Source organism: Pogona vitticeps, chromosome 4 (genome assembly GCF_051106095.1).
Source record: "Pogona vitticeps strain Pit_001003342236 chromosome 4, PviZW2.1, whole genome shotgun sequence".
NCBI lineage: Eukaryota > Metazoa > Chordata > Lepidosauria > Squamata > Agamidae > Pogona > Pogona vitticeps.
In genome coordinates this window covers 226425554-226453210 of record NC_135786.1, presented here as the reverse complement: position 1 = coordinate 226453210, position 27657 = coordinate 226425554, and the positions used below count along the sequence as shown (strand labels likewise).

The 27657-nt window shown below is 41.7% G+C and overlaps 2 protein-coding genes and 1 long non-coding RNA gene across 3 annotated transcripts in view; 2 read left to right on the top strand and 1 right to left on the bottom strand.

Annotated features, from left to right (window-relative positions):
- Positions 1 to 27657, bottom strand: part of LOC144588586 (uncharacterized) — a 404395-nt gene that overhangs the window by 293010 nt on the left and 83728 nt on the right. The gene's annotated exons all lie outside the window — the stretch shown is intronic.
- ANXA13 (annexin A13) lies at positions 393 to 19387 on the top strand. The gene is given in 10 exon segments (XM_078391625.1): positions 393 to 2444; positions 2447 to 2478; positions 4164 to 4334; positions 5655 to 5711; positions 5714 to 5854; positions 7678 to 7794; positions 9216 to 9288; positions 12587 to 12698; position 12807; positions 13916 to 19387. Coding segments are annotated over 10 exon segments (912 nt in total). The 5' UTR covers positions 393 to 2356; the 3' UTR covers positions 14036 to 19387.
- Positions 7920 to 27657, top strand: part of KLHL38 (kelch like family member 38) — a 27823-nt gene continuing 8085 nt past the window's right edge. Inside the window, exon 1 of the mRNA XM_020796510.3 lies at positions 7920 to 27298. The gene's annotated coding sequence lies outside the window, so the exon portion shown is untranslated. The remainder of the gene's footprint in view (positions 27299 to 27657) is intronic.

Sequence of the window (27657 nt, the reverse complement as noted above, 5' to 3'; positions counted from 1 at the left end):
TTTAGTGATCACGTATTCTATTTTATAGGAAATAAGCATCAACTGTTTGACGGGTTTTTTCAATTAAACCCAGTTTACAATTTAAGTATAAAGAATGCCCAAAATGGAAAGTATGGTCCTTGAATAAGGACGTACAATTTAGCATCTGGGGAGCAGACAAAGCAGGAACCCAAGTCATTTGGTTACAGTCTTTTACACTCTGGCATGATGTATTTAACATGTAACAAATACTGTATTTCTATATTAGCATACAGACCTTTAATGCAGAGCTGGACAGTGAGTTTTCAGCCCATTGGAAATTAACCAGCGAAATTAAAAAGCCCATTGAAATGCATTGAATGGGTTTCCCGCGATTTCGCTGGAACAAATTAATGTCGTAAAGCAAGGCACCACTGTATTTGGATATTGGCTTTGCATTCCCTGAATTCCTGACATAGGACTGGCTTATCAGACTCTGCTGTTGTAACCCCCGGGAACGTGACACGGACTAGCCTAGCGTTATCTAATGAGATTCATGGTTCAGCAGGATCTCTTGAGCCTCAATCCAACATTCTCACTGCTACACAACACTAGCTGTCCAAAGGATGGAGGTTCCATAAGTCACCCATTATAAGCAGTGTATACGCTAATGGTATAAGTTAAAACCAACACATTTATCACTGTCATATCTGATCTGGCTTTTAGGAGCATATAGGGCAAGGTTATCTTTGCTCACCAGAAGGCTCTGTCCTGCTACAATGAATGTGTGTGTGTGTTTAGTCGTTTAGTCGTGTCCGACTCTTCGTGACCCCATGGACTAGAGCACGCCAGGCTCTCCTATCTTCCACTGCCTCCCAGAGTTGTGTCAAATTCATGTTGGTTGCTTCAATGACACTGCCCAACCATCTCATCCTCTGTCATCCCCTTCTCCTCTTGACCTCACATGCTACAATGAATAATTAAACCCAAATCAATGAATTCTGACTCACCCAAGCTAATTGTCTGCAATTATTATTGTATGTTCATCAAAACCTTGTACATTTCGATACAGTGACCAGAATGCTATTTCTGATTTGCATTTATGTAAGACAAATGACATAACTCTTGGTAGCAAACTGCTGCTCATTAATAAGGTGCTGGTTGCATTCCTGACCGGGATGCATTCTGTATCTGCATCCATGAACACAATCTGCGCCTCATGAATTCATGGAAATTTGCTTCCAAAATTTATGCCGTTCCCTTACACAAACTGAACTCATCAATAGGAATTGGGGGGCCCTAGCAGCACATGCCATCATTCATGCACTTACCTGCGCAGACCTGCTGGCGAAGCACACAGAAGTTCACCCCCTCAGAGTTGCAATCCGTTTCCACTCTCACTGCTTTCATAAGAAGGGAAGGCTTCTACAAACGCCACTGTAGAAATTAGACAGACAGATCATCTTTTAAATTAACTTTGTGAATACTGTTTACCTTACTTTGATGAACATAATTGTTTTTAGACTTAACTGATCGTAAAGGTTTTTATGGTCATGCTTGCTTTTATTTGATCTCAACAATTGGGGGGGGGGTAGAAATAGGTTTATAGTTGTTTTATTATGTTTTATTATGATTTTAACTCACCTTGAGCACTACCTGATAGTGGGAAGGCAGTAGAGAGGACTGCTTTCTTCCATACGATCCTGCCAGTCCTCTAAGATCAGGCCAGGAGGCCCTTCTGAAGGTGCCTTCCCTGAAAGAGGTGAGGGGGGACTTGCATGGTGAAACAGGGCTTTCTCGGCTGTTACCCCCCAACTTTGGAACACCCTATAGAGATCTGCCTGGCTCCAACATTTTTTGCTTTTGGGGGAACTACACCTCCCAGAACTACATCTCTCACTGTTGATTGTGCCAGCTAGGACTGATAGGACCTGCAGTCCAGGAATAATTGGAGAGCATGAAGTTTGCTTAAATCAGGGTTTCTCCAACTTTCCTCCCCATAGGTTTTGGACTTCAGCTCCCAGACTCCCCAGCCATTAGTCATGCTGTCATGGGCTAATGTGAGCTGAAGTCTAAAAAACATCTGGAGTGCAAAGGTTGAGAACCATTGCTTTAGATGCTAAATCATATGGTCTTCTATCCTATGCCAGTAGCTCTTCCAAGAGCAGTTTTCATCAGGGGCCCTTCAGGGGAAAGCATTCAATTCCCACTCTCCCCACCCTATAATTGCATAGTTGCTTTTTAAAAGGCTAATGAATAACATCTAAATTAGTTGGATGTAACAAGTAACACCTGGTTACTTTCCAAAGTGACTATAAAAGGATATTGTTAAAGTAGTCTCGTCTGGAGTTTTTTAGATTTTATGCCATATTCTTATTAATCTTCAGTGAAAAGCAAAATGTTTTATTTCCATTACTATTTCACAAGTACAGATGAAAAGGTAATTATTGAGATCCTGTCCAGTCATTCGTCAGATCAGAGGCAACAAAAAAGGAGAAGTATAAGGCCGTGTATGGCAAGGTATATCGCTTGGGATAAACCAGTCTACGAACCGGATTGTCTCACTTTTGAAGGTGCTTCTGAAATCCAATGAAAAGGGAAAGTGTCACCTCTGAGAAGGAGGAGGCCTTTAAATAAATATTAGATCCAAGAGTCCCAACTTTTGGCTTTACTTACTATTACTGTACATCTTGTTCCTCTCCTACTGAAAGTTGAACATCATTAGGCCTGTTCTGACACTGGATGAGTCTGCTCTAAATAACAGGATTGTGTTGTTGACCCAGCCTGTCTCTAAGGTTCTTTAGTCAAGATGTTCACTAGGTCTACTTGGTTTACTAGGTAAAGGTAAAGGTTCCCCTTGATAATTTGTCCAGCCGTGTCCGACTCTAGAGGGTGGTGCTCATCTGTGTTTCCAACCCATAGAACTAGTATTTGTCCGAAGACAATCTTCTGTGGTCACATGGCCAGCGTGACTAGACATGGAACGCCATTTAGCTTCCCACTGGGGTGGTACCTATTTACTCGCATTTTTGCATTTTGCAGGCTTTCGAACCGCTAGGTTGGCGGAAGCTGGGACAAGCGATGGGGGCTCACTCGGTCCCATGGATTCGATCTTACAACTGCAGGTCTTCTGACCTTGCAGCACAGAGGCTTGTGATTGCAACCGACAGCCTCTCTTGCACCCTGTAACATTCACAGAAAGCTTGGGAGAGAAGCAAAATGCAATCCCTCATTTGGAGTAGCTACTTGCCCCCACTGAAAACTGAACTGCAAGCCTTTTTATATTGGGATGTATGAGTCCAGGTTGATCCAGTATCACCTGAAGGGTTGCACGCTGTCTGCCCATGCTCAATGCCAATAATTCTCAGTCCCCCTCTAGCCACAGTGACATGTACCTCATAACCAGAGGAGGACATGAATCCAGATGATTCGTGGGGACCCAGATGGACATCACAATACAGTGGTTGATCCAGATGTTAGCTGCAGAGAAGGGAAGGTTCGTGGTACTACCATCAGTGCAGGACTTGGGGAAAGAAATCACCCCTCAGCAGAATACGTAGATTGATGGCACCCTAATGCTATAGGAATGATTGTGTTTTGAAACTAAGTGAAAAAATAACATTACTATCTAAAGCAGCGTTCCCCAAGATGCTGTTGGCCGCATGTTCTGGACTGTAATTCTCGTCATCTCCAGCCCACATGGTTCATAGCCAACATGTACAGAGTGCATCAAATCTGGCCAGGTTGTTCTAATGTCGGGGTGATATGGTGGTGGAAACACTGGACTCTGGCTTAGGAGATTCGGGTTTGTTTGATTAACTACTTTCTATCCTGCCTTTCTCTCCTTGTGGCAACCCAAGGCAGCTTGTTTAAAAACTACACACAAAGTTTTAAAAGCCCACAGGCTGTGAAATCCATGAAGAGCAGTCATTCTGTCTCAGCTGAATATACTTCATGGCGTTGTTAAGAGGATAAAGGTGGGAGGAGGTGAGCCATCTGCAAAGTTCAAACTGCATTAAGATCATTAAGCCTTGAAATTTCCTAATTTGACCATTCATCGCTTCTAGCTAATAGGGATTCAGTCCTCTATAAGCTGCATAGTTGGCTTCTACTCGCTCACTTGACTGGTTTCAAAAATCATCCCAGCTGTGACTTGAAAGACTCTCTGATAGTCAAGCTTTCTTTTTGAAATACGACTTCCTTAGGATCTGGAAGAAGTGCTAAAAGGAGAACTGAGTGGGAATTTTGAGAAGACAGCACTGGCCCTCCTGGACCAGCCATGGGAATATGATGCCCGCGAGCTTCGGAACGCAATGAAGGGGGCAGGGACTAATGAAACAGTAATGATCAAGATCCTCTGCACATGGGCCAATGAGGTATCGGGCCACTTATGATCTTTTCCTTTCACAAAGAACTAACAGTATGTAGTTGTCAGATCCAAGTGCTGGACTAGAATTTGTGGGATCTAGTTTCTAGTCCACTTTGAGCCCTAATATTCATTGGGTGACCATGGGTCAGTCACACCAGCTAAAATCCTGTTCTGTAATTTATACCTATGTAAGGCTGATGACGTTATCAACAGATAAAGTGGATAGAGGGAAGCTCTTTTCTCGCGCCCGCAATACCGGACCCAGGGGACATCCACTCCAATTGAGTGTTGGGGGAGTGAGAACAGCCAAAAGAAAAGATTTCCTGACCCAGTGTGTTGTTAGTCTGTGAAACTCCTTGCCATAGAGACCTGGCCTAGAGACCTTTAAAAGGACAGATTTCTAGAGGAAAAGTTCGTCACAGGTTACAAGCCATGATGGGGATGTATAATCTCCAGATTTAAAAGGAAGCTAACTCCAAATGCCAGATGCAGGCGAGGGGTATTAGGAGGCAGGTCTCTAGTTGTCTCGTGTGCTCCCAGAGGCATCTGGTGGGGCCGCTGTGAGATACAGGAAGCGGGACTAGACAGGCCCTTGGCCTGATCCAGCAGGGCTCTTCTTATGTTCTTCTATGATAATTTTTTGGAAGTTAAACGTTTCTTCCTTCTGCTTACATGGCTCCTGTGTAATCCTTTTTATTGTCAAGAAGCTGTAGGACAAGAGAAAGAAGTTTTTAATTACTGAAAATAACCACTGCTGAGGTGATTTTCTCTCTCAGGCCAGCCTACTTTTCCAACTCTTTCTGAGGACAAAATGTGGATGAGGAGGGTCACATACACGACCTTGAGCTTAGTGGAGGAAAAGTGAAGTATTAATTAAGTAATTAACTGACTAATTAATAGCAAGCTAAGTAGCTCCCTGTCAAGGATTCCAGTGATTGAAGCAGAAGTTTCATGACTTAAGAATTATACCAGTGAACTACCTCAGACTGTGTGTGCTTGGTCTAGATGGGTGGATAGAAAATAAATTAAATACATAAATAAATAAATAGTCACAGAAAAGAACAATGGGAGATAATATTGACCCTGTACTTGACAAGCAGTAGGGAATTATCCATATTGAGGTTTTGGATAGACAGCCAGTAAGAAGTCTAAACTTGGTTTCTTGGCTCACCACATATGTATTAATCTTCAGACTATGACTGATGCAAGTGATGGTTTGTCATGTTGTAGGAAATAAATCATTTTTGTATTTTTTTAAAAAAAATAAATAACATTACCTTTTGCTTCTTTTTTGTTTGTTTGTTTGTTTTTGTTTTCTCTGCTCCAGCAAATTGTATCCATAAAGAACACCTACCAAAGGAGTAAGTGAGAACTTTCAAGAACTACAAAGTCTTTGATAGGGATCTGGAATCTGATGTCAAAAGGGATACAAATGGATCACTGAGGAAGGTAGTTCTTTGTCTGCTGAAGCATTGGACTAATTTTTTATGATGGCTGTACCAGTGAACCCTGCAACAAAATGTTGCAGTTTATCCTTATTCCTCGCTTCCTCACACGTTTCTCCCATAAAGGATTCCTGCATGGGGGAGAAAAGCTTTGGGATTTAAGGGTTTCATTGAACCCCCTCCTTCCTCTAGGACACTAGAAGCTTTCAGTGACATTTTGGGAAACTGAAAAAACAACTAGTAGGCAGTTCAGACCTTTCAGTGTTGGAATGATGTGGTTGTTTTCAAGCAGTGTTTAATATAATACACTAGAGGGAAGCACACGAAGCAATGCACATGTAAACCTAACTTTCTGCACAAATTCATTACAGAAGTTTTGTGTTGCAATTCCAGCTGATCTCATGGTGGACACCAATTTTGTAACACTTTTAAGTTCTATGGAGCTATTTGCTTATTGTTGACGAATCTTGCAAAGACAATTTCACAAAAGGAATCTCTTATTTGTACTTATATAACAGAAAGCAGGAGCAATTATGACAACAAAATGCTTCAATTTGTGCGCTCAAGTCCTTAGCAACAGCACCAATGCAAAAGTTGCTTGTAGCATTTGCAAAGTTCAAATAATCTTTTGATTGGCAAAAATCCAAGACATCTTCCTCAAATGGGTTGCGTGTCCATAACACAAAGAATCTTCAAAACCCTAAACCAAGTTGGTAAGGGCCTTAATAGTTCAACTGGCAACAACAGCTCTGGCCACTGCAGCTCTCCTGCTCTCTCTCAGATTCAAACCTTTTAATCATAGCCCTGCTCTTTCTTTAGGCTGAACCAGTAGTTCACAGCGGTAACACACAACTTTGTGCTACAAACTTTATTTTGCAGAAAACAGGATATGTTTCCCTATTAGCTACTGAGGTGACATCATAAGCTTATTTAGTTTAGTAAATTGCAGACCTCCAATGTTGCTGTTACTGTAACTTTCTTTATCCCTAGACAGCATACAGTGGGGGCTTGACTTGAGAACTTAATCCGTATTGGAAGGTGGTTCTCAAGTCAAAAAGTCTGTAAGTCAAGTCTCCATTGACCTACAGTAGTGCATTGAAAACCGATTAATCCCGTAACAGGCCGTTTTTGTTCCATTTTGGTTTTCTTCTGGTCTGTAAGTCAAATCTCAGTCTGCAAGTCAAACCTAAATTTTGTGGCCAGAGAAGTCTGTAACTCAAAAAGTCTGTAAGTCAAGCCGTCTGTAAGTCAAGGGTCCACTGTAGTTAAAAGCGAGGAATCATGGGAGTTGTGGTCCTGTGACATCTGGACAGGCCAGATATACCCATTCCTAATCTAGACTACACTGTTCTTTAACCATTACATTCCCATGCCTTTTTGCTTATCTCCAGTTTTGGTTTAGGGTCTTAACTTGAGCAATTCCTTTTCAATTCAAACAAGTTTGTAGCACAAACCTTATACAGTGGTGCCCTGCATAGTGAGGTTAATCCGTTCCGGATTAACCATTGCTATTTGGAAACATCGCTAAACGGAATAGAAAAACCCATTGGAATAGAAAAACCCAATGGGCCCCAAACTCACCTTTCAGCGATGTTCCTCCATAGCGCAGGCATTTTCGCACCCTCGGTAAGCGAGGGCAGGATGCGAAAACGCTGCGCGTGGCCATTTTGGGTCTTCTGGTGGCCATTTTGGAACCACCGATCAGCTGTTCCCCCCGACATCGCAATGTGAAGATCGGTAAGTGAAACGCTTACCGATCGTCGCAAAGCAAATTTTGCCCATTGGAACCATCGGTATGCAATCACATTAGCGATCCCAAAAAACAGATTGCTATGCAAATTCGTCGTTAAACGGTGCGCTCGTTATGCGAGGCACCACTGTACTCTTTACCTTTGAATTGCACAGGACTCAATCTCTGAGGCAGGTGAAGGCCACTGGGGAACAGATGAGCTAGCTTTCAATGATGTCTTGGCAAAGAGGAACTACATGTAGCTCAGGGCTATCTTTGAATCCTACAACCAGGTCTGTCCCCTTGTTCTGTTGTGGCAACTGCTCTTTCAGATTGTGATGCTCGACAGCAGGGTCAACAACTGTTGGTCCACTTTTTATCTTGAAGTTATTAAAACTGCAATGAAGATCAAGGGGGAAACTAGGAAATTAGTACATCCAATTGCTCGTTTGAGCCAATTTATTAAAGTGGCAATGTTTAAGACTATGATAATGTACTTTTGACCACCGATTATGAAAAGATAACCTTGTTAACCTGGGTTGTATGTGGAAGGAGCAGTGTTACCATCTAGTTTTTCTCCTGAGGCAGCAAAATGCCCAAGGCCATTATAGAAACAAGGAATAAAATATAATGTTAATAGGTATTGTTTCAACTCAGTTCCACCTTTGTGTAATTTAGGCTCAGAAAATGATATTAACAAAAAGGTGTTCTAGGTTGTGCCGAACTGAGTATGTTACACTTTAAAAATAAGTATTGCAGCAAGTTCACAAGCTATTTGTTTTTTTTTTTAATTATTATTCAGGAGGTTTGCCAACTGACCAGTAATAGATGGTCTGGCTTTTACACAAAACATGTTCTGCATAAAAGCAAGAATTTGGAACCAGTTGCCAAGAGTTGTTATTATTTTTAGTCAGTTTGGATTTTTTTCAGATGAAAGCCAGCAACATCATTTTGATTTCCAGACGGTCTCTCACCTCCATCTCTTTCCTAACAACCGGTTGCCCTAAAAAAAAATCAACTACCAACCCTTGCTGGCCACTTAATCCACAATCTGTCTCGGAATGGTTGGTCCAGTAAATTCAGAGAGTCATTCATTCATTCGTTGGCTTTGACCTGGAAAGAGAAAAGTCATTTGGATGCACTAATCTCTATAGGTAATTAGAACAATGATATGGTAGCAGTCTCTCTGCCCTTGTTCTTGTGCCTTTAAAAACAACATAGAGTGGAAAATTTACAGCTTTTTCTACCACTTATTTTCCTCTTAGGAAGGTGTGGGGGTGTTTGTTTTTGTTTTGTTTTCTTATGTTTTTGGAACCAGGAGTGCATCTACATTAAAGGGTCAACACCAGTTTGATTTCACTTTAACCTCCATGGCGCTATCCTATGGAATCCTTGGAATTGTTGTTTGGTGAGGTGCTTAGAATCTCTGCTGGAGCTCTCTGGCCCCATCGTTCAGGAGAGAGTGCTACAGCACTCTAGAGGAGAATCCTAAGCACCTCACCAAGTGTCAGATCTAGGGATGCAGCCATGGCAGGTAGGTGGGATCAAACTGCCGTAACTGTGTAGATCCACCCTCAGACTGCCACTAAAGGCATAGGAGTGAGAGCGAAGGGCAGGGCAGGGGACAGAAGCAATCATCTCTAGTATCTTCGTACTGAACTAGTGTACAAACAATGTCAAAATGTGTTGGTGTGTGTATGTATTTATGTTGTAGCTGACAGGTAAAGACATAGGTGTCATTAAGAGCAAAACATCGGAGGACCTCGAGATGGTATATCTAACTCTTGGTAAGAAACAAATATTCATTACTTTTAAAAAACCCAAAACCCACAGATGTTGAAAAACACAGAATACTATTTAATAGTGAATGCTGCACATAGTATGGTCTCTGACTCCGTCTAGTAGCCAGCAATGGTAACTTCATTGTATATTTTGGAGGATTTTTCTTTTAATATTTTTAATATTTCCAGACCATGGATAAGTGAATCAGTGGATGCTGATCCCGAGGATAATAGGGCCCTACTGTATTATAAGAATTGGCCTTGATATTTTCACTTAGGCTTCATCTAACACAATTCCTTCCAGCCTAGTGCCTTCCAGATCTGTTGGGACTACAGTTCCAAGAATCACCCAGCCAGATATGATGACTGAATGTCAGATCCTGATTTGGATAACAGACTCCCCCAGGAATCCTATAAAGATTTACAGACCTCCAGGGCAAAGAGAACAGATTCTATGATTCGCCATAGCTGACACCCCAGTAAAGGGTTAATAGCAGAACAAAACCAAATAATCAGTCACAAGCTGTTTGTAAACTCATCTGGGTATCTCATTGTGACGATTGCCCACGTCACTCATGCTATTCATATTCATGAGCTGATTTGCATGAACCTATGAGAAGACTGGAGAGGCAGAGTCAGCAGCTACATGAGGCTTGGCAGGAGAAGGAGTCGTCAGATAGGGCTGGTTAGTCAGAGAGAGAGGGAACAGATACTGAGAGATAGAGAGCTAGTTAGAAAAATAGGTAGAGAAGCTGGTAATGATATAGCAAGAGAAAAGAAGTATATACTGAGAGAACTGTTGGTGATTTGCTTATGTATAATGTGTATCTGAGAAAGTTCTGTTATTATTCAATCTGCTTCACTTCAATAAATAAGTTCTGTTTCTGTTCACAAGACAAGTGTTCTGACAAACGTCATTTATATTGTGGATTGAGGTAATCCACTGGTGGCAGCGAGAAGAAAACACGACGCAAGCCTTTGTGAGGGAAAGACAAACAGGGGCCACACGGGGCAAACGTCACACTCATTATAAATCTCTTCATCATTGCAATAATTCCAGGCAAATCCAGAACTTGTTAATTCTATTTGTTTACTTAATTTCTAGGTTCCATATGAAAAACATAAAGTCCAAAAATATTACAAATATGTAACATTTGAGAATTCAGAGGCATGTTACTTTAGCTTGCAAAATCATGCGTACAACTATGAACAAAGCTGTAGGCAAAAGACATGCTTAAAAGGAGAACTTAAATTGTACTTGAATATAAAACACAGGGCTGTTGAAATACAGGAGCATCTTCTTTAAGAGTACAGACTCTCTCAAGAATAAACATGAACAATAAGCACTTCTACCCTAATAAGGCAAAGAATACTGCACATCTTTAGAACATTTCAAAGATCTTAAGAATAAAATCATAAAAAGCAAAGAAACTGGATAAGTTTTCAGTGACAGGCATGAAAAAGTATTTAATTTTTAAAAGTAAAAATATACAAAATCAGAACCATTACTGAGCTCTAAGCATTTTATTAACACACAGAGAGAGAGAAAATTTTCTAAAAGAGAAAAGCTCACCCGTCTTTCTCAGCCTTTATCTATGTTATTCCCATGGTTATCTCCTGTCCACTCTCAGTCCCTCTGCATCTTCCCACTTGATTTCAAGTGGTTCCTTTGCTTTGTACGAACATTTTCATAGAACCATAGAGTAATGTAGTTGGAAGGGGGCTAGAAGGCCATAAGTCTAACTCCCTGCTCTTTAAATTGGGTTATGGAAGTAGATTCATATACAATAGAATTACCAGTTGTGTGTGTTCATGTAAAGCAAAGTGTGCTGCATACTCATTTTACCAACCTCAGAAGCATAGAAGGCTGAGTCAACCTTGAGCTGGCTACCTGGGATTAGTAACCCTATAGTATGGTGTAGCATTACACCACGTAACCCTATAGTATGGTGTAGCATTACAAGAACATGTCAGTTCAGGCCTCAGACTTGCAGAATCCTCGTTCTTTTCTGTCTGCATAGCTGCTTTCTTAAAAGGTAACTGGAATAGCATTATATGTGCACCCTAATCTGTCCTTAATCTTAACTACAGTTTACTAAAGTAAATCATCTTTATAAACCATGATTCAGATTTGGCTTCAAACAGACTAATTGCAGTTTATCTAAGTTTGGACATCTGAACAAGTTGTTGTTAGTTTGAAACCAAAGTCAAAACTTCCTAAATTCTCATGGCCATGCTGCAGGTTGGCATGTGGGCTGTGGTACATCATAATTTAGTTGTATCTGCAAAGACAGTCACCATCTGCTACATCCAGTAAGAGAGAGCTGGATACCGAAGCAGCTTTCCACATGCACCAGCAAGGTACATCTACACACAGCTTGTGATCTGAGGAAGGGGTGGGGCTGCTCAGATCACAGGGCACTCTTGCTCAGATCTCCCTCCTTCCCAGAATTCTGGTAGGTGAAGCCCACAAACACAAGTCTACAAACTAGCTGTATTTACCTCCATTAGCCCCTTTCTTCAGCCTATTTCTATTTTGAGAAACAAGGAAGCTGGTCAAATGCTATGTGGGAGTCCTACATCTTTCTGGGAGGTCTAGTCTTGCTGCCCATGAGGCTCAATAGAAGGCACCTTCCACAGAACTACATCTCTCAGGAAGACCTAGGACTCCCAAGTAGCATAAGTGCAACTCCTTGGGTAAGTTCTATCCTTAGAGCCTTGTGTTGCAGTGGTTAAGTGCTCATGATGACCCAGGGTTCAATCCCAGGTAGCCAGCTCAAGGTTGACTCAGCCTTCTATGCTTCTGAGGTTGATAAAACGAGTACGCTGCTTTCTGGGGGCGGCGGCAATGGGTAGCCTGCATAATTAATTTGTAAACCCCCCGGAAAGTGCTTGAAGCGCTATGGGGTGGTATATAAGTAGCACGCTTTTGCTTTAGCCACTCCTGTGTAACATTTTGTCCCTGTCCCATTCCCTGTTATACTCACTAGATGTGTGTGTGTTCAATTCTTATGAAAACTGAAATATGTAACCACATCTGGTATTGCTCATTCTCCAATGTGACTTGTTGCAACAGTGCTGGTCTAAACCTATTTCTTTAGGTAAGAATTCATGATATTGTTGTGAAGCTTTGTGCTTCTCCGTTTCTCCTTGGAGAATTCTGGGAGTTGTAGTCCAAAACCTCAAAGCTGTAAATCCCTAATTCCAATTGTGTCCCTGATTTGTTGACTCCATGTTCCTATTCGACCCTGGGTTCCCACTTTGTTGGCACAAATATGGGTCTTCACAATGTGTTCTTCTATAGTGAGATGCGTCAAGGACTGCCAAGCTTATTTTGCTGCTTGTATACATAAATCCATGAAGGGAACAGGAACTGACAAGGAGACTTTAATTCAGATCCTGGTGACAAGGGCTGAGTTGAGTCATTTAAGATCATAGTCTTAAAGATCTATCCAAAAATGCTTTACAATTGACCAACAATGATGTCTGCTATTTTTATATATTTTTATATCTGTGAGGTGTAGAGTGTCGTTAGCCTCCAAAAGATCTCCTGTATGGAAAATTAGTGGAGGAAAATCGCCCCAGAGCAAGACCACAGCTGCCATACAAGGATATCTGCAAGTGGGATATGAAGGCCTTTGGAATGGACCTCAACAGATCGGAAATGTTGACATCTGGACCCTTGTCCAGCAGGCCGAGGCAAAGAGGCAGTCCTGAAACCAGCAAAATCAGGGAGCTGGACAGGGGACAGATTGTATTTGTTTTCAGTGTGAAAGGGATTGTCACTCTCAAATTGGCCTTCTCAGCCACACTAGACACTATTCCAAGTCCTCCATACAGAGCACGTTACCATAGTCTCTCGAGACTGAAGGATGCCTAATCTAATCTATAAGAGGTGTATATTGCCCCTTTAAAAATTGATAGAATGGTGGAAAAAGATCACCCTTTTAGCATGTCTCTCACTCTTGTCTCTCACTTGTGGGCTGCAATTCCCATCAGTCCCAGATAACACAGACAATTGGGTGGGGGGGAGGGACAGTCATAGGAGTTGAAGTCCAAAACATCTAGAAGTGGGGGTGCCACATTTTGGCCCAGAGATCTGCTCTCCAGGAGTTTAGCTTTGGCCCTGAAATCTCTGAGGATGTGATGCAGCCAACCTGCCAGCCCTGTGTTTAGCAGCTGACATCAGAACATGAGAACCTATTTAAATATGCTCAAAAGAACTTTTGTCTTTTTCATTATCTTGTATCGTCTGTAGCTGATGCCCTTGGTTGGTGGCCAGATCTCTTTCACAGAGATGTCGGCATGAAAGCTATAGATTCCAAAATGAGTCTGAAACCATTTCCAAGATCATGCTCATGGGCCAAATGTCATCTGGAAGTTGCCGAGTCCCCCAGGGGTCGGGAAGCTTACTCCTGATCAGATCAGATCAAAGCAGGATTCTTTCATATCTTACCCTCTGTAAGAACCTTGCATTTCAATTGTTTTCCCAGCTTGCTTCAAAAGCTTACTAGTAAAGATTCAGCGACAGTCATAGGAAGGAGCTTACTTATCTCCTCATGCTATCTTTTCGCCATCAGGCCAAAGAGAATTCTGCAAAATTCCATGGTTGTTAATTTCTATTTCTTTCAAGGTTGACCTTCTGTCAATTAAAGAAAAGTTCCAGCAAATGTATAAGAAGTCCCTGGCTGAGGCCATCAAATCTGACACATCAGGAGATTTTAAGAAGCTGCTGGTTGCATTGCTGCATTAAATCTCAACCCTGCTTGATTCCTGTATAAAAAGTGTTCTCTCCATTTTTTTTTCTTTTCAAAGGACCCTGGTTTCTTGTTCTTTGCAGGCATGGATCATTTAATGAGCAAATTTGGGGACTTTGTGAGTGTCAGATTTATGACAGGGTATCACCTTGCATGTCCTTCCATCATTTTCTTTACCTTTTTTTTAAGCTGTCATATTTCTTTATGTGTAACCTGGATAGGATACGATTTAAACCCTGAAAAGAAATTCACAGTCAGCAATTTGCTCTGTAAAAAGTAATCTGAGTGCACAGACACTCATTTTTGGTTCCTTCCTTATTATTTCAGAAAATTGTGTACCTTATAAAAGATACCCAAAGCAAGGAATGAAGTGAGCAAAATATTTAATTTCACCATTCCCCTTTTCCAGTACACTGAGCCTTCAAACAAGATGGCCGCTGTTTCCATATGCTTAATTGGTGTTCACTTTCTGCATTATTTATCATTTCAATAATAACATGGTATATCTCACCACTGTGGTGCCCAGGTTTCCTTTGGGCCTCTTTCATACACAGACTGATTTGGTCATGCTGGCTGGGATATTCTGGCTGTTTACACTCAAGAAAAGTAGTACAATAGGACCCTCATATCCACAGGATGAGTATCGGCTGATTCACTTATCCACAATCTGAAAATATTGAACATATTAAAAGAAAAATCCAAGAAATACGCATTTCTAAAGCTGAAGTTAGCAGAACTGGCCACTAGAGGGAGTCCTAAACCATGCTACGTACAGAAGGGCCCCCACATCCACTGAGGATTGGTTCCAAGCCCCTCTGTGGATACTGTAAACTGTGGATAATAGCAAATGCTATATACACAGCATGGTAAAAGGGGAGGGACAGAAAATAATTCATGTGCATTACAAGAAATGGCCACTGGAGACCATGCTATGTATCCTTCACTAAGAAGTATTCATAGCATGGTCTCTTGGGATAATCTTCAGAGGGTGAAGAGTTTCATAAGGTCATCTCAAACAGCAACACCACTCCTGAATCCCTACCACCACCATAAAATGGTGTTTTGGTTTGTTAGGGATTTTTTAATATACCAAAAACTTGCATTCTTTTTTTTTTAATGAAAAAGCCCACTTGCATCCTTTAATTGCCCATTTTAAATATTGCAACAAAATTGGGGTATGGGTCTCAGAGGTGCTGGGAACCCATTTAAAAAAAATTGGAAGTTATACCCAAGTGTCCCTGGGAGCAAAAAGGGACTTTTTAATTCCCTAATATTTTTTTCTGAAATGAACTAATTTGGGAGGGAGGTTCCGGGATGGCACATTTATGAGATCCATGTTGCTCACCTCTGTTTATGCAATGACTGGGGAGGAAGACCTCTTTACTACAGTAGAGCTTACTTCCATGTAAACATGCATGTGGCCAGATTTCATAAGGGATCAGCTGTAGCAGAGGTCATCAGAGGAAAACATCTCATTTTCCATTCTATTCTGGCACCGTAAAGTAGGATAAGGGCAGATGTAACATAGAGCACAAGTAAATATTGTAAGCTGAAACCTGTCACTCAGCAGAAGTCAACTTCTCACACTAACACACATACATCCCACAGCAACAACGAAGGGATTGCTGCCAGAAACAGTCCACCATATTATTTACTTAATTAGTCTCAGGTTCCCTCTTTCCCTATCATACAGTCTTGAATAACTAAACCTATGTCCTCTTACCAATGTCTAGAAAAGTTTATTTTATTAATGAATGTATCCCACCCTTTATTCTAGGATATCAAAACAGTTATACAAAAGAGATCACAGTTTAAAAATATGCCACAGTATGACACAATTTAATTACACAACGATATCACAGTTTAAAAAAAAGGAACCCATAACAAATTAAAAGCAGAAAAACAGAAAATCAACTAAATAAAGCAGCATAACAACTTAAATTGCATGGATAAATGACAAAATTCCATTCTGGCAATAGATTCGAAGAGTTTGATTGGGGAGGTTGTTCTAGGTTCAAGATGCCACCATAGGAGATGCCTTCAGAAAAAGCAGCTGGAAAACAGTCTGCTCTGGAGATTGTAATATGAGCTAATACTGGCCAGGATGGCTTATCATATCCACTTCTAACACTACAATAACGGTATCATTCGGTAAAGGGATTTAGTTTGTTGAGTTGCATTCTTCTTCCAAGCATAATCTGTCAGAATTATTGGTAATTAAACAGATCCATTTGAAATGTGGTGTTGGAAGAAAGTTTTACAGATTTTATGGGGCTCCAGAAAGACAAATAAGTGGGTTCTAGATCAGATCAAGCCTGAATTCTCCCTAGAAGGAAATATGACTAAATGGAAGCTACAGTATTGAGAAGGCAGGACTCACTGGAAAAGACTGAGAAAAATTGAAGTCAACAGGAAAAGAGAAAGGTCAAAGAAGAGGAGGATTGAAATTAAGTCATGGTCTTAAATCTGCAAGAGCTGAGCAAGGTTGTTAATGTTATGACCTTTTGGAGGTTACGAATTCATGGCACCAACATATATCAGAGACTATGCTTCACATAACAGAAGCAAAGATGAATTTAGGGGTACAGACTGGGAGCAATCACTGAGAATTCTCGTGATAAATCAAAAGGAAAAACTTTTTTTTCAACAAATCCATTTTGAATGAACATGATAAAACGAAGATAAGAATATAGACTCCTGTATGGCTTTCCAGGGTGGCAGTGTACCAATTGTCAGCAAGGTGGCTCCCTCATGGACATCAACCACTGACAATGGAGGAAAAAGAGTAAAATTATTTCCTTGGTAAAAAGTGAGGAGAGAACTAAGGAGAACTAAATCAATTAGTAATTAACTATAGAACTCAAGACAGACAAGCCCACCTGTCAGTCTGCTACCCCCAATACAAGGTTGCTGCACTTGTTTTAACAACCAGTGTCTGGAAGAGAAAATGCACCAGCTGAATCCTAAGATGGCTTCCTTCCTACACCTTCTACAAGCAAAGCTGGAGACAAGAAGAATGAGCCGTGGGCCCGTGACCCTCCGAACCATTTCTGAAAGCTACAAGTGATATCTGTGCTGGACTGGTTTCCTCCCCACTAGTAGGGGAACTTCAGTGCTATGGTTCCAAACTAGATTCCCTCACAGCTGCTATGAATGTATGAGAATACAGATACTGTATATCAGTGGTCTCCAACCTTGGGCCTCCAGGTGTTCTTGAACTACAACTCCCAGAAATCTTCACCACTTCTGATGGCCAGGATTTCTGGGAATTGAAGTCCAAGAACATCTGGAGGCCCAAGGTTGGGGACCACTGCTGTATATTACTGAATCTGACCTCTAATCGCCCCCACACATATCAAGAGCTGTTCTTCTACATATTTAGGAATGGGCAGACAAGGAGAATCCCCATTCTGGTTCTGTCTCCAACGGCACTAGCTGCCCAACCAATTCCAGCTCTAGCTTATGTATGTTGAGCAGAAGATCTGAAGAGCAAGCTCACATCCTGTAGCCAAAGAGGCTTAAGACTCCTGAAGAATTCTATGTGGGGACAACAATTGAATCAAGGTTCCTAGACATGGTCAGCTTTGGCATAAGGAACTGAAGCAAGGAAAGAACATCCATATCAGTGACAGCTTGTAACTGGCCCAGGGAGGTGCCCCCACAGCCCGGTCTACAAGCCACCCATGACCCAAAGTCTGTGGGTGGAAGCAGTGGGGGCGGGTTGTTGAGAAAGGAATAATAAGTGTGGCTCCACTTCCCCTTTTATGTGCACCTATTTTACCACAGCATTGGGGAAGCTTCGGCCGTCCAGATGTTGATGAGCAGCTATGCCCATCATACCTTAGTTCCAACCAGACTGGCTAGGGCTGAAGATTGATGTTCAACAGCATCTAGAAAGTCATATGTTTTCCAGTTGTTTTAACATGTGAGGGAATATTTCTCGAGGGGGCTTTTGGTATTCATAAATATAGCAGTCCAGTATAAATGCATTTACACACAGTCTTCAGATGCCTTAATGCCTCCTATTGCGTCAGCTTTTCTGTAACAGGAGCATGATACTAAAGATGTATAAAATTACGCAAGTGTCCAGACATCCATACTGGGACCTACTGTCCGTCTGAAGCTAACCAGCCAGGTCTTCGAAAAATAAGTATAGATACTAGTAAAGTTGTTTGTTTGTTTGTTTGTTTGTTTGTTTGTTTGTTTGTTTGTTTGTTTGTTTGTTTGTTTGTTTATACCCCACCCATCTAGATCAAAATCTACTCTGGGCAGCTAACAACACTCCAAGTAATAATAAAATAAAATAAAACAACAACATTAGTACAATTGAAGATGGCAAAATAGATTAGGTATTGACAGGAGGAAAGGCCTGCCTAAAGAGCCAGGTCTTGAATTTGCTGTTAAAAACACCCAGCGAGGGAGCCAGACAAATTTCTGGGGAGAGATTGTTCAAGAGGCGAGGGGCCACTGCCGAGAAGGGAGTTGTCGCAGATTAGACTGCAATACTATACAAGCAAAAACCGAGCATGAAAGCTGAAATCGGATTTACATCCTAAAAATAAACAGAACAGCACAGGTCCTCAGGGAATGCACAAGAGAGGCAAGCACGCTAAGAATCGGTTGCTCTAGAAAGAGAATAGCAATCCAGATGTATATTAAGCAAGGGCCAGTTAAAGGATTTTGAAAGCTATAGACCCAAAAGGCGTATCCAGTGTGGTGTAGTGGGCAGAGTGATGGACTAGGAGTCAGGAGGCTTGGGTCTGAATCCTCACTTGGCCATGGAAACTGACTGGGGGAGTGGAACTGGAAAAACCACTCTTTAAATATCTCACTTACCCTGAAAGCCCTATTAGGGTTGCTGTAAGTCCCTTCTGACTTGACGGCACATAACAAAGTAGCCCAGAAAGGTAACTCTCCCAAACTCTCCTACTAAGTAGTATTACTGGTGTGGGAAGGATTGAATCCACATCTATTCAGCAGTGGACACACTGAAGTCAATGGCATGCTAACATACATTCCATTGATTTCAGTGGGCCTACTAACATTCGAGTTAGCCCACAGTCCCACAGTCGGTGAACTTATGGCAGGGATTGTATGATCCTTCCTTCTGTATTCCCTGCCAAGTAACTGCTTGGAGTCATAGAACAGTATAGCCAGCACGTAAAGCGAAGTTCATCTAATGCAACTCAGGAATTTAAAGTAGAATAAACTGTCCTGAAAATATCCGTTTGGAAATGAGATCTCTGAAACAGTACTGACCCAGAAAGATCAAAATCTCCCTCAGCCTGCCTGGTACCCTTTCACTGTTTTTATTTTATTTTGTTTTGTTTTTCAGTGGAGGAACAAAAGCCAATGTGCATCACATTTACAGCAGTCAGCCTGGACCTGGAATTTAAAAAAAAATTAAATCCTTTACTTAAGAAATGTTCTAGGAAACGTTTATCCCAGAGCTCCTAAGAGCCTCTTTGGCCTGCACATGGAATCCAGGCACATGATACGAGAAACGGATCCATATTTCGCATTTACTCAAGTTCTCAGACGTGGCCTAAATGTGCACGGAAGAAAGAAACACAAGCTCTTTTTTTTTTTTTTTTTTACTGGTAGCTCATTAGCAACATGATTTGACTCCATGCCCTCTCACACCCTGCTGTGGCAGAGTGTAATTCAAGCCGGTTTACTGGCAAACTTGCAGTTCAGGTTCAGAGTGCCAATGGGGGCTTTCTCACCCATACAGAGTAGCAATCCCAAGATGAATACCCTAGAGGAGACAGAAACAAAATTCAAAATGAGCCACGTAGGATGGAGAACTGGGCCGAAAGCAACAGGAGGAAATTCAACTGGGATAAGTGCAAAGTCCTGCATCTCGGAAAAAGAAACCAATTGCACAGTTACAAGATGGGGGATACCTGACTCAGCAAAACGAGTGAGAAGGAACTTGGAACTGTCGTAGATCACAACCTAAATATGAGCCAACAGTGTGATGTGGCTACAAAAAGGGCAAATGCTATTTTAGGCTGCATTAATAGAAGTATAGTTTCCAAATTCCACTAGGTGCTAGTGGGACTAGGCCTCACCTTGAGTCTTGTGTCCAGTTCTGGACACCACACTTCAAGAAACATGCTAACAAACTGGAACAAGTTCAGAGGAGGGCGACAAGGATGATCAGGAGGCTGGAAACCAAGCCTTATGAAGAAAGGCTGAAAAAACTGGGCATGTTTAGCCTCGAGAAAAGAAGATACAGCGGTGCCTCGCTTGACGATGTTAATTCATTCCAGTGAAATCGCTGTAGAGTGAAAACATCGTCTAACGAAATAAAAAAACCACTGAAACACATCGAAAACCGTTCAGTGCGTTCCATTGGGCAGAATACTTGCTCATCCAGCGAAGATCCTCCATACGGTGGCCATTTTCGGTGCCTGTAAAGTGAGGAATCCATCCTAGAAAATAGCGAGGGACCATTTTCTTCAGCTGGTGGCCATTTTGAAACCCGATGATCAGCTGTTTGCTGATAGTTGTAAAGCGAAAATCGGTTCCCAAAACAGGGAACCGATCATCGTACATTGAAAAAACCCCATTTAAAAACCTAATCGTACAGCGATTTCCTCATTAAGCCAGGCAATCATTAAGCAAGGCACCACTGTAGAGGGGTAATATGATAGCACTTTTCAAATATTTGAAAGGCTGTCATACAAAGGAGGGGCAAGATCTGTTCTTGATCATTCCAGAGCGCAGGACATACAACAATGGGCTCAAGTTAAAGGAAACCTTTGGAATATCAGGAAAAACTTCCTAACTGTTAGAGCAGTACGACAGTGGAAACAGTTACCTCAGGAGTTGGTGAGTGCTCCAACACTGGAGACATTCAAGAAAACCTTAATCACCTGGCAAATGTGCTTTGAATTGTATTCCTGCCTTGAGCAGTGGGTTGGACTTGATGGCCTTGTAGGCCCCTTCCAATTTAACTTTTCTATGATTCTATGAACTTTCAAGAAGTCCAACGATACTCTGGATCCCTTTCAGAAGGATGTCACTGGCATGTCTGAAGTGCCCTCTGTTCAGCAGGGCTTTGATTCCTGAGCTTTGTTCAGACATAGTGAATTAATTATGCATTGTCTCTCAGTTCCTAGTCTTCTTCCCGTTTTTCCTTGGCCTTGATGAAAATATGGTCAGGCTCAGGTTAAGAACTTAGCCAGGGAACTGAACAGGCCCTATTAATAAACGGCTAAATTATTAACAACTATGCAAAGCTTGAAACACTGACTTCAGGTCTGGCTTGAGATGGACATCTTGCCTAGGTATAAATGATCTATGTTGTGATAATTGGATAGAACAGCATATTCCTGATGGTTCTAGTGGGGCTTTGGTATCATTGCCCATAGTATTATTTTGGATCATCATGCCAGAATAGGATTTGGTGTTCTGGGATGATGGCAATGCCAGTTCTTCCTGGGAAAACAGTTCCAGAATGTTGTTATGTCGGGACCTCTCACCAATATCTTGACTTTGGGCCTCTGATATCCTTCAGACTTGTGCGTTTGTTTTGTTTTTAAGGTGATCTTTAGAGCTGAGTGGTTTAGATATAGATGGCTGCAGATCCAGAAGTTCAGAGTGCCTCCTCCAAGTAGAGCCAGCTTATGTGACCTTGGGCAGCCTATGTGACCTAGTGGTGAAATATTGCCCCAAGTGGTCAAACATTGATCTGCAGTTCCCAGGTTCTGAATGAATAATTTTCCAGACCTGGAGTGACTCCATTTCACTCAAGTTGTATCCTTCAGAGCAGCAAGGAACAAGTGTTTTCTATCCCAGCGAAGTCATTTACTAGAGCAGAGTAGTCTTCCTGAACTTTGGAGTGCATATTCTTCTAATTACCTTCTCGGTATTGTCATCTAATAATTTACCCTTTGGTTCAGACTGGTTCTTCAGCCTTGATTCCTGATTAACGGAGCCATCCTGACACTGTTTCCTGCCTGAGACAGAGCAGCAAATTCCCCCTGCCCAGAGTTACAGCATCTAGTACACAAAGCCAGACAAGTTGCCGTATTTTTCTGTTTATAAGACAATACTTTTGTCTAAAATCTTTAGATAAAAAATTAAGGGCCTTCTTCTACATGGAAATAAGGAGGGGTGAAGGGATCAAAGTACTTTGATCCTCGCCTTCCCCCTCCACTTTCTTCATAAAAAAGTAGAGGGGAAAAGAAGGAATCATCAAAGCTCCACTCAGATTTCTTAATTTTGGCTTAGAAAGGGGGGGTGTTATACATGGGGGTGTCTTATACATGGAAAAATATGGTATTTTGTCACATAGAACAGAAAATCCCTGACAGTAAAACGACAACGTTCAATAACCAAGAAGTTACTGTCCTTTTATGTAGCATCTGCTACATAAGGCTGCCTTACTCTGCCTAACGAAGGTGCCAGCCTTGCCAACTTGTCTCATGACTCCATTGCGTTGCTGTTTGGGCACCTTTGATTGCAGTCCATGGTCTGGCCTGGACACAAAATCACTCTCTGATGCTTTCGTATTGAAATAATTGAAAAAAGATAAACCTTTGTGCCTCAACTGTACAATGTTTACTGGATTAGGCCACGGGTTTTAAAAAAGTCATCTGGAAATACCCTAATTTGCGAAAAGATAAATGGGAGATGAATATATCCAGGTGGGTTTATTTATTTTAGTCATTTATTTAGATTTCCTTCCTTGATTAAGTTCCAAAGGCTCTGCCTAATTTATCAACATTCCTGAAAGAAGGTCTCAGCTGAGAATGGCTTTTTTCTTTTCCTTTTTTTCTCCCCGGCCACCCAAAGAGTTTCATGGCCGAGCGAAGATTGTATCCAAAATGCTGTGGAAAGACCAGCAGACATTAAATCTTCCATAAGACTATCTGTACATGAAATAAATATTGGCAAAAATAAGCAATATCACCGTGTCCAGGGTTGTGTCAGTCATTTACAAGCAGCATATTGATGTCTGCCGCCTGGTTCTTCCTCACCGGTTCATACCATCAGTGAGGATGTTTACAGTTGCCAGAAACTAACTCGGAAGAAAAAGCAAATGTCGGGAAAAGTGGGAACTTGGAAAGACAAGGTGTGATTCGTGTAGGGGAACTGGCTTTAAAGCCAGGACAGCCATTTCTACTCACTGCAAACTGGTGGTATGTAGCGATGGGGCTTTTGTGTTTCAAGGTCTTCCATCCTCATAAATTGGTGAGATCTCCCCAGGCTGAATTATGGCAGTGAAAGCCCTCAATCTGGCAGGAGGTGGGGTCACACCATCACCTCCCTGCCATTCCCATGCCATTTCTCTGTTGAAAGGAAAGAAAAGCAACCTGCTGGAGCATGTGAGTTGTGAGGATTCCCTGCTATAGACAAAGATTAATGGGACAGCAAGTTCTGATAGAGGCAGCCTCCCTATAAAGCATATGTAAGCAGCTTCCTTTTGAATGCATCTTCCCATGAACCTTTGCATATCACAGGGAATACTCATGGCTTACACATTGCAGCAGAGTGGTGATTGTTTTTCCTACTCCTCAAAAATGGCATGGGAACATCAGGGAGGTGAGAGGGATGCTCTACCTTTTGCTGGTTTGTGGGATTCCACACCCATAATTTGGTCTGAGAAGTTTTCACCAATTTATGGAGAACATCAGAAGAGCCCTGCTGGATCAGGCCAAGGGCCCAACGAGTTCAGCTTCCTCTATCTCATGATGGCCCCACCAAATGCCTCTGGGAGCACATGAGACAACTAGAGACCTTTCCCCTGCATCTGACATTTTGAAGTACCTTCCTTCTAAGCTTGGAGATTATACATCCCCATCATGGCTTGTCACTTGCGATGGACTTTTCTTCCAGGAATCCGCCCAATCTCCTTTTCAAGGTATCTAGGCCAGATGCCATCACCACATCCTGTGGCAAGGAGTTCCCCAGACTAACAAGATGTGGGAGGTGAAAGCCCTTGAAAGTCCTATCCTAGTGGCAAGACTTACGACCACATAAGGGTACGATCTGTGTCAGGCCTGTGCAATATCAGCAACCAAAAAAAAAAGCAGAGGTGAGCGGAAGTGGCTGGGGGGAGAACCATGTGGGTTTGTATACTTGAACCTATCATGGCATTTGGAGGGCGTGAAGCATCAACATCATGACTCAGGAGCTTTCTTGTAGCCCAAAACCTGGTAACTGTGTTACCTGGGGGAAATGATACCCGTGGGCTGTTGGTGAGCCTTCCACAATCCTCAGCAGCAGAGTAGGGCTCAAAAAGATCCCTTACATATCATGTGTTCAACAGAAGTAAACTAGAAGACGTGCCAGTGAGTGTAGCAATTGTTGATCACATTTTGCTGCCTGTATTGTTAATCTTTGGCAAATCCATTATTTAAAAAATTAGTGCCATAGCAAAGTATCATTTGGTGGAATGCTCTATCCACAGGAGAAAGTCTAGCTTCTCCCAAGGCAGGGCTGGGATCCTCTGAGTCCATCCGTATGTTCATTCCATTAGAGTCAGAGGGAAAATTAGGAAGACTATTCTGTTGCAGGCAGTCAGCGCTACTCAAGACGTACTAGTAAACTGAAGTATATGGGTCAGAGTTCGGGTGGGGTCACGGGGGTCGAACCTGAGTCAAGATGTCAGACCTGAATGTTTGTGCAGACTAACTGAATAAAAGAGATAGTAAATGCCGTAGTATTTCATCACCTGAATAAATCTGGTGCAATAATGATATAAATACTTTAAATGATGCACTAAAGATAGGCAGACAGTCGATGTAGATGGACTGGTAGATTTCCGAGTGACCTGCAATAGATCAGCATGAATAACCGGATTCACAAAATGTTTAATAATGGTGATAACAACAACAGCAAAATGGTCATGCCAAATTCAGCTATGAAGCCAAAATGTAGGGCAGGGGGAGAGCCCATTTCTGTGAGACACACACCGAGGGTCTAATTTTGAAAACCATGTGCTCAGAGCTTTCTCTTCTGGATACCTGTGTTTACCTTCTTGAGCCATTATTACCCTGTTTCCCCAAAAGTAAGACCTAACCTGAAAATAAGCCCTAGTAGAATTTTTCAGGATTCTCGTAATATAAGCCCTATCCCAAAAATAAGCCCCAGTTAAGTGAAACCCTGCCCTCCACCATTGTGCAGCAACCAGAAGAATATGACATGACTGTAAAATAAAACATCCCCTGAAAACAAGCCCTAATGCATTTTTGGAGCAAAAATTAATACTGTATAAGACCCTGTCTTATTTTCAGATAAACATGGTATTATTATTCGATGTAGAAATTATTTGATGTACAAGTGCAGTATGCACTTTCTTTTCCAAGTATAGACCTACTTGCTTGTCTTGGGGAATACTCAGGCACTGCAAGTTAGTCATAAAGCAACTATTTATCATCCTATGTTTAATAATGCACAGAAGTCATACAAAGATAGGTTGCACCTTGCAGATGTACCGACTTGGTTGTCTCCAGGATATGAAATACTTCCCAATGAATTTAGAGTCCAATCCCATTGCTTATACAAAAGCAAACAAAAACAACAAAAAACCCCACATCCCTATTTAAACCGGGTTTAGCATGTTTTAGAGCAATTTAAATTAGGGTGTTTATACGAGGTATGTGCAAGCATGGATTAATTTGAAAGAGTCTTTTGTGCACCAGCAAGTATTTTCACTCCTCTGCCGGAAATCTGTTTATTTTCCCATGAATGTGGAATTGATTCATTGAAACAAGTTCCACACATGTGAACATCCCAGTCTGCATTATTTTTATTTTTTGGTAATTCCTGCTATCTGATATAGCGCTATGCCAGATAGCAGGATTTTTTTTTAAAAAAAAAAATCCATCCCTTGTGTTATCAGCTGCCCGCCCTGTTGATGGGGGAGGAAGCCAGGCTGCTGCCTAGCGATAACAGAAGGAAACTCAAACAGAAAAGGAAGAGAGACTGCCCAGGAAATGTTAAACAGCAATGCTACTCACAGTGAGAGCCCAGCTTCACCGCTCATCTGCTGGACAACATAATGCTTAGCTGCAGAGACCTGGCTCCAGAAGCGGTGCCACAGTCACTTGGCTGCTGTGTCCTGAAACAGAGGTGATGTGGCTGAGCAGGCACCCCAGTGGTCGGCTCATCAGGAGCAGTGAAGCTGGGCTCTTACTTTGAGTAATGTTGCTGTTAGTTTTAACATTCCCTGGGCCATCGCTCTTCCGTCTCTGTTTGCATTTCTTGTGTTATCAGAGCAGCAGCCTGCTTCACCGCCCATCAGCTGGGTAGCTGACAACACAATGATACATAAACAGCTGTTCAAATGTCACATGACCGTCACATGATTAAGAATCAAATTCCATAACACTGATCCATATTGCATGGCTTATTACTAATGTAACCTCACTCTGCTGTTTACCTGTTCAGTTGTTTGTTTGTTGCCATATGGAGAATTCAAGAAATACACAGGCATGTGTAAACCAGACTAAGGATTGTTGGACCTTCTCTTAGCCCTGTCCCTATTTGTCTCACTTATAAGCCACATTGGCCATGCGACTCCTTGTTATATAAATGATACGTACACTGGAATGAGAAAATAATGGCCCTCCAGTTTCCTTTTCATGAGCATTGCAGCAGATTCTAACATTATTAGGTCCTTATTCCCGTCTGAGTGGAAGCACCAGCAAATTCAGAAGTATGGATGTTTACACTCATATCCTCTATAAGGAAGAATAAAAGTAAAGTTAATAACTTCATTGGGTTGAGTGAACAAGAAGAGAAACTTCTAGAAGTTTTAGGCTGTTTACAAGCTTCTAGAATTACCAGTACACTCCAGGGCCCCATAGCTATTCCGAGCCAAAGCTTTTGTAAGTGCCCCATCATTCATCTTCACATCTATTTTTGTAAGCAAACCCTTAGCAGAAAACACCCTTTGGGCATGCTCAGTAGCATAATGTTCATTACAGCCGGCCGGTGGAAAGTCACATGTGACAACACCATGAAAAGTACAGGGATAACTATTCTTAGTCCAGGAATGTATACAGTTCCTTGTTGTGTTACCTCCTTAACCAACCTTCAGAGATCCGTGACAAGTACCTTGACGCTAAACAAATCCAGAATATCGCCCCTAATGAATCTTTCACCAGCGAAAGAACAATCTCAGGAGATTTAATAGCTTTTTTTTCTTTAAAAAACATAGTCTCCTTATTTATGACTTAGCCATGGAAAGTTTCATCTGAGAATAAACAAGCCAAAGGGACCGAAGGCAGGGAAAGAATAAGGTAAACATTATCTCCCACTATTTGCACTACAAATGTGAGCAGTTAGATATGGGAAACAGTTTTGCTGGTTATGTGGGGATTCTTTGTTTAAAAAAGCTTTTTTTATTTAAGTATGTAAATAGCCATAAAAAAGTGCAACTAACTAAAAAAAAGTATACCGTTTATATATTTGGTATTTAATTGAAGGAAGAAGGGACACAAAGCCAGCTAGCAGCTGTCTCTTTCTATCTCATTAAGATTTCGGATATTTTAAACTTTCCCCTTCATTTTACATCAGCGGACGTTAAAACAGTCACTCTTTTTAAAGATGACAAGCGGAGAATCCATTTTATCATGCATGTGTTGGCGGGGAATGAATC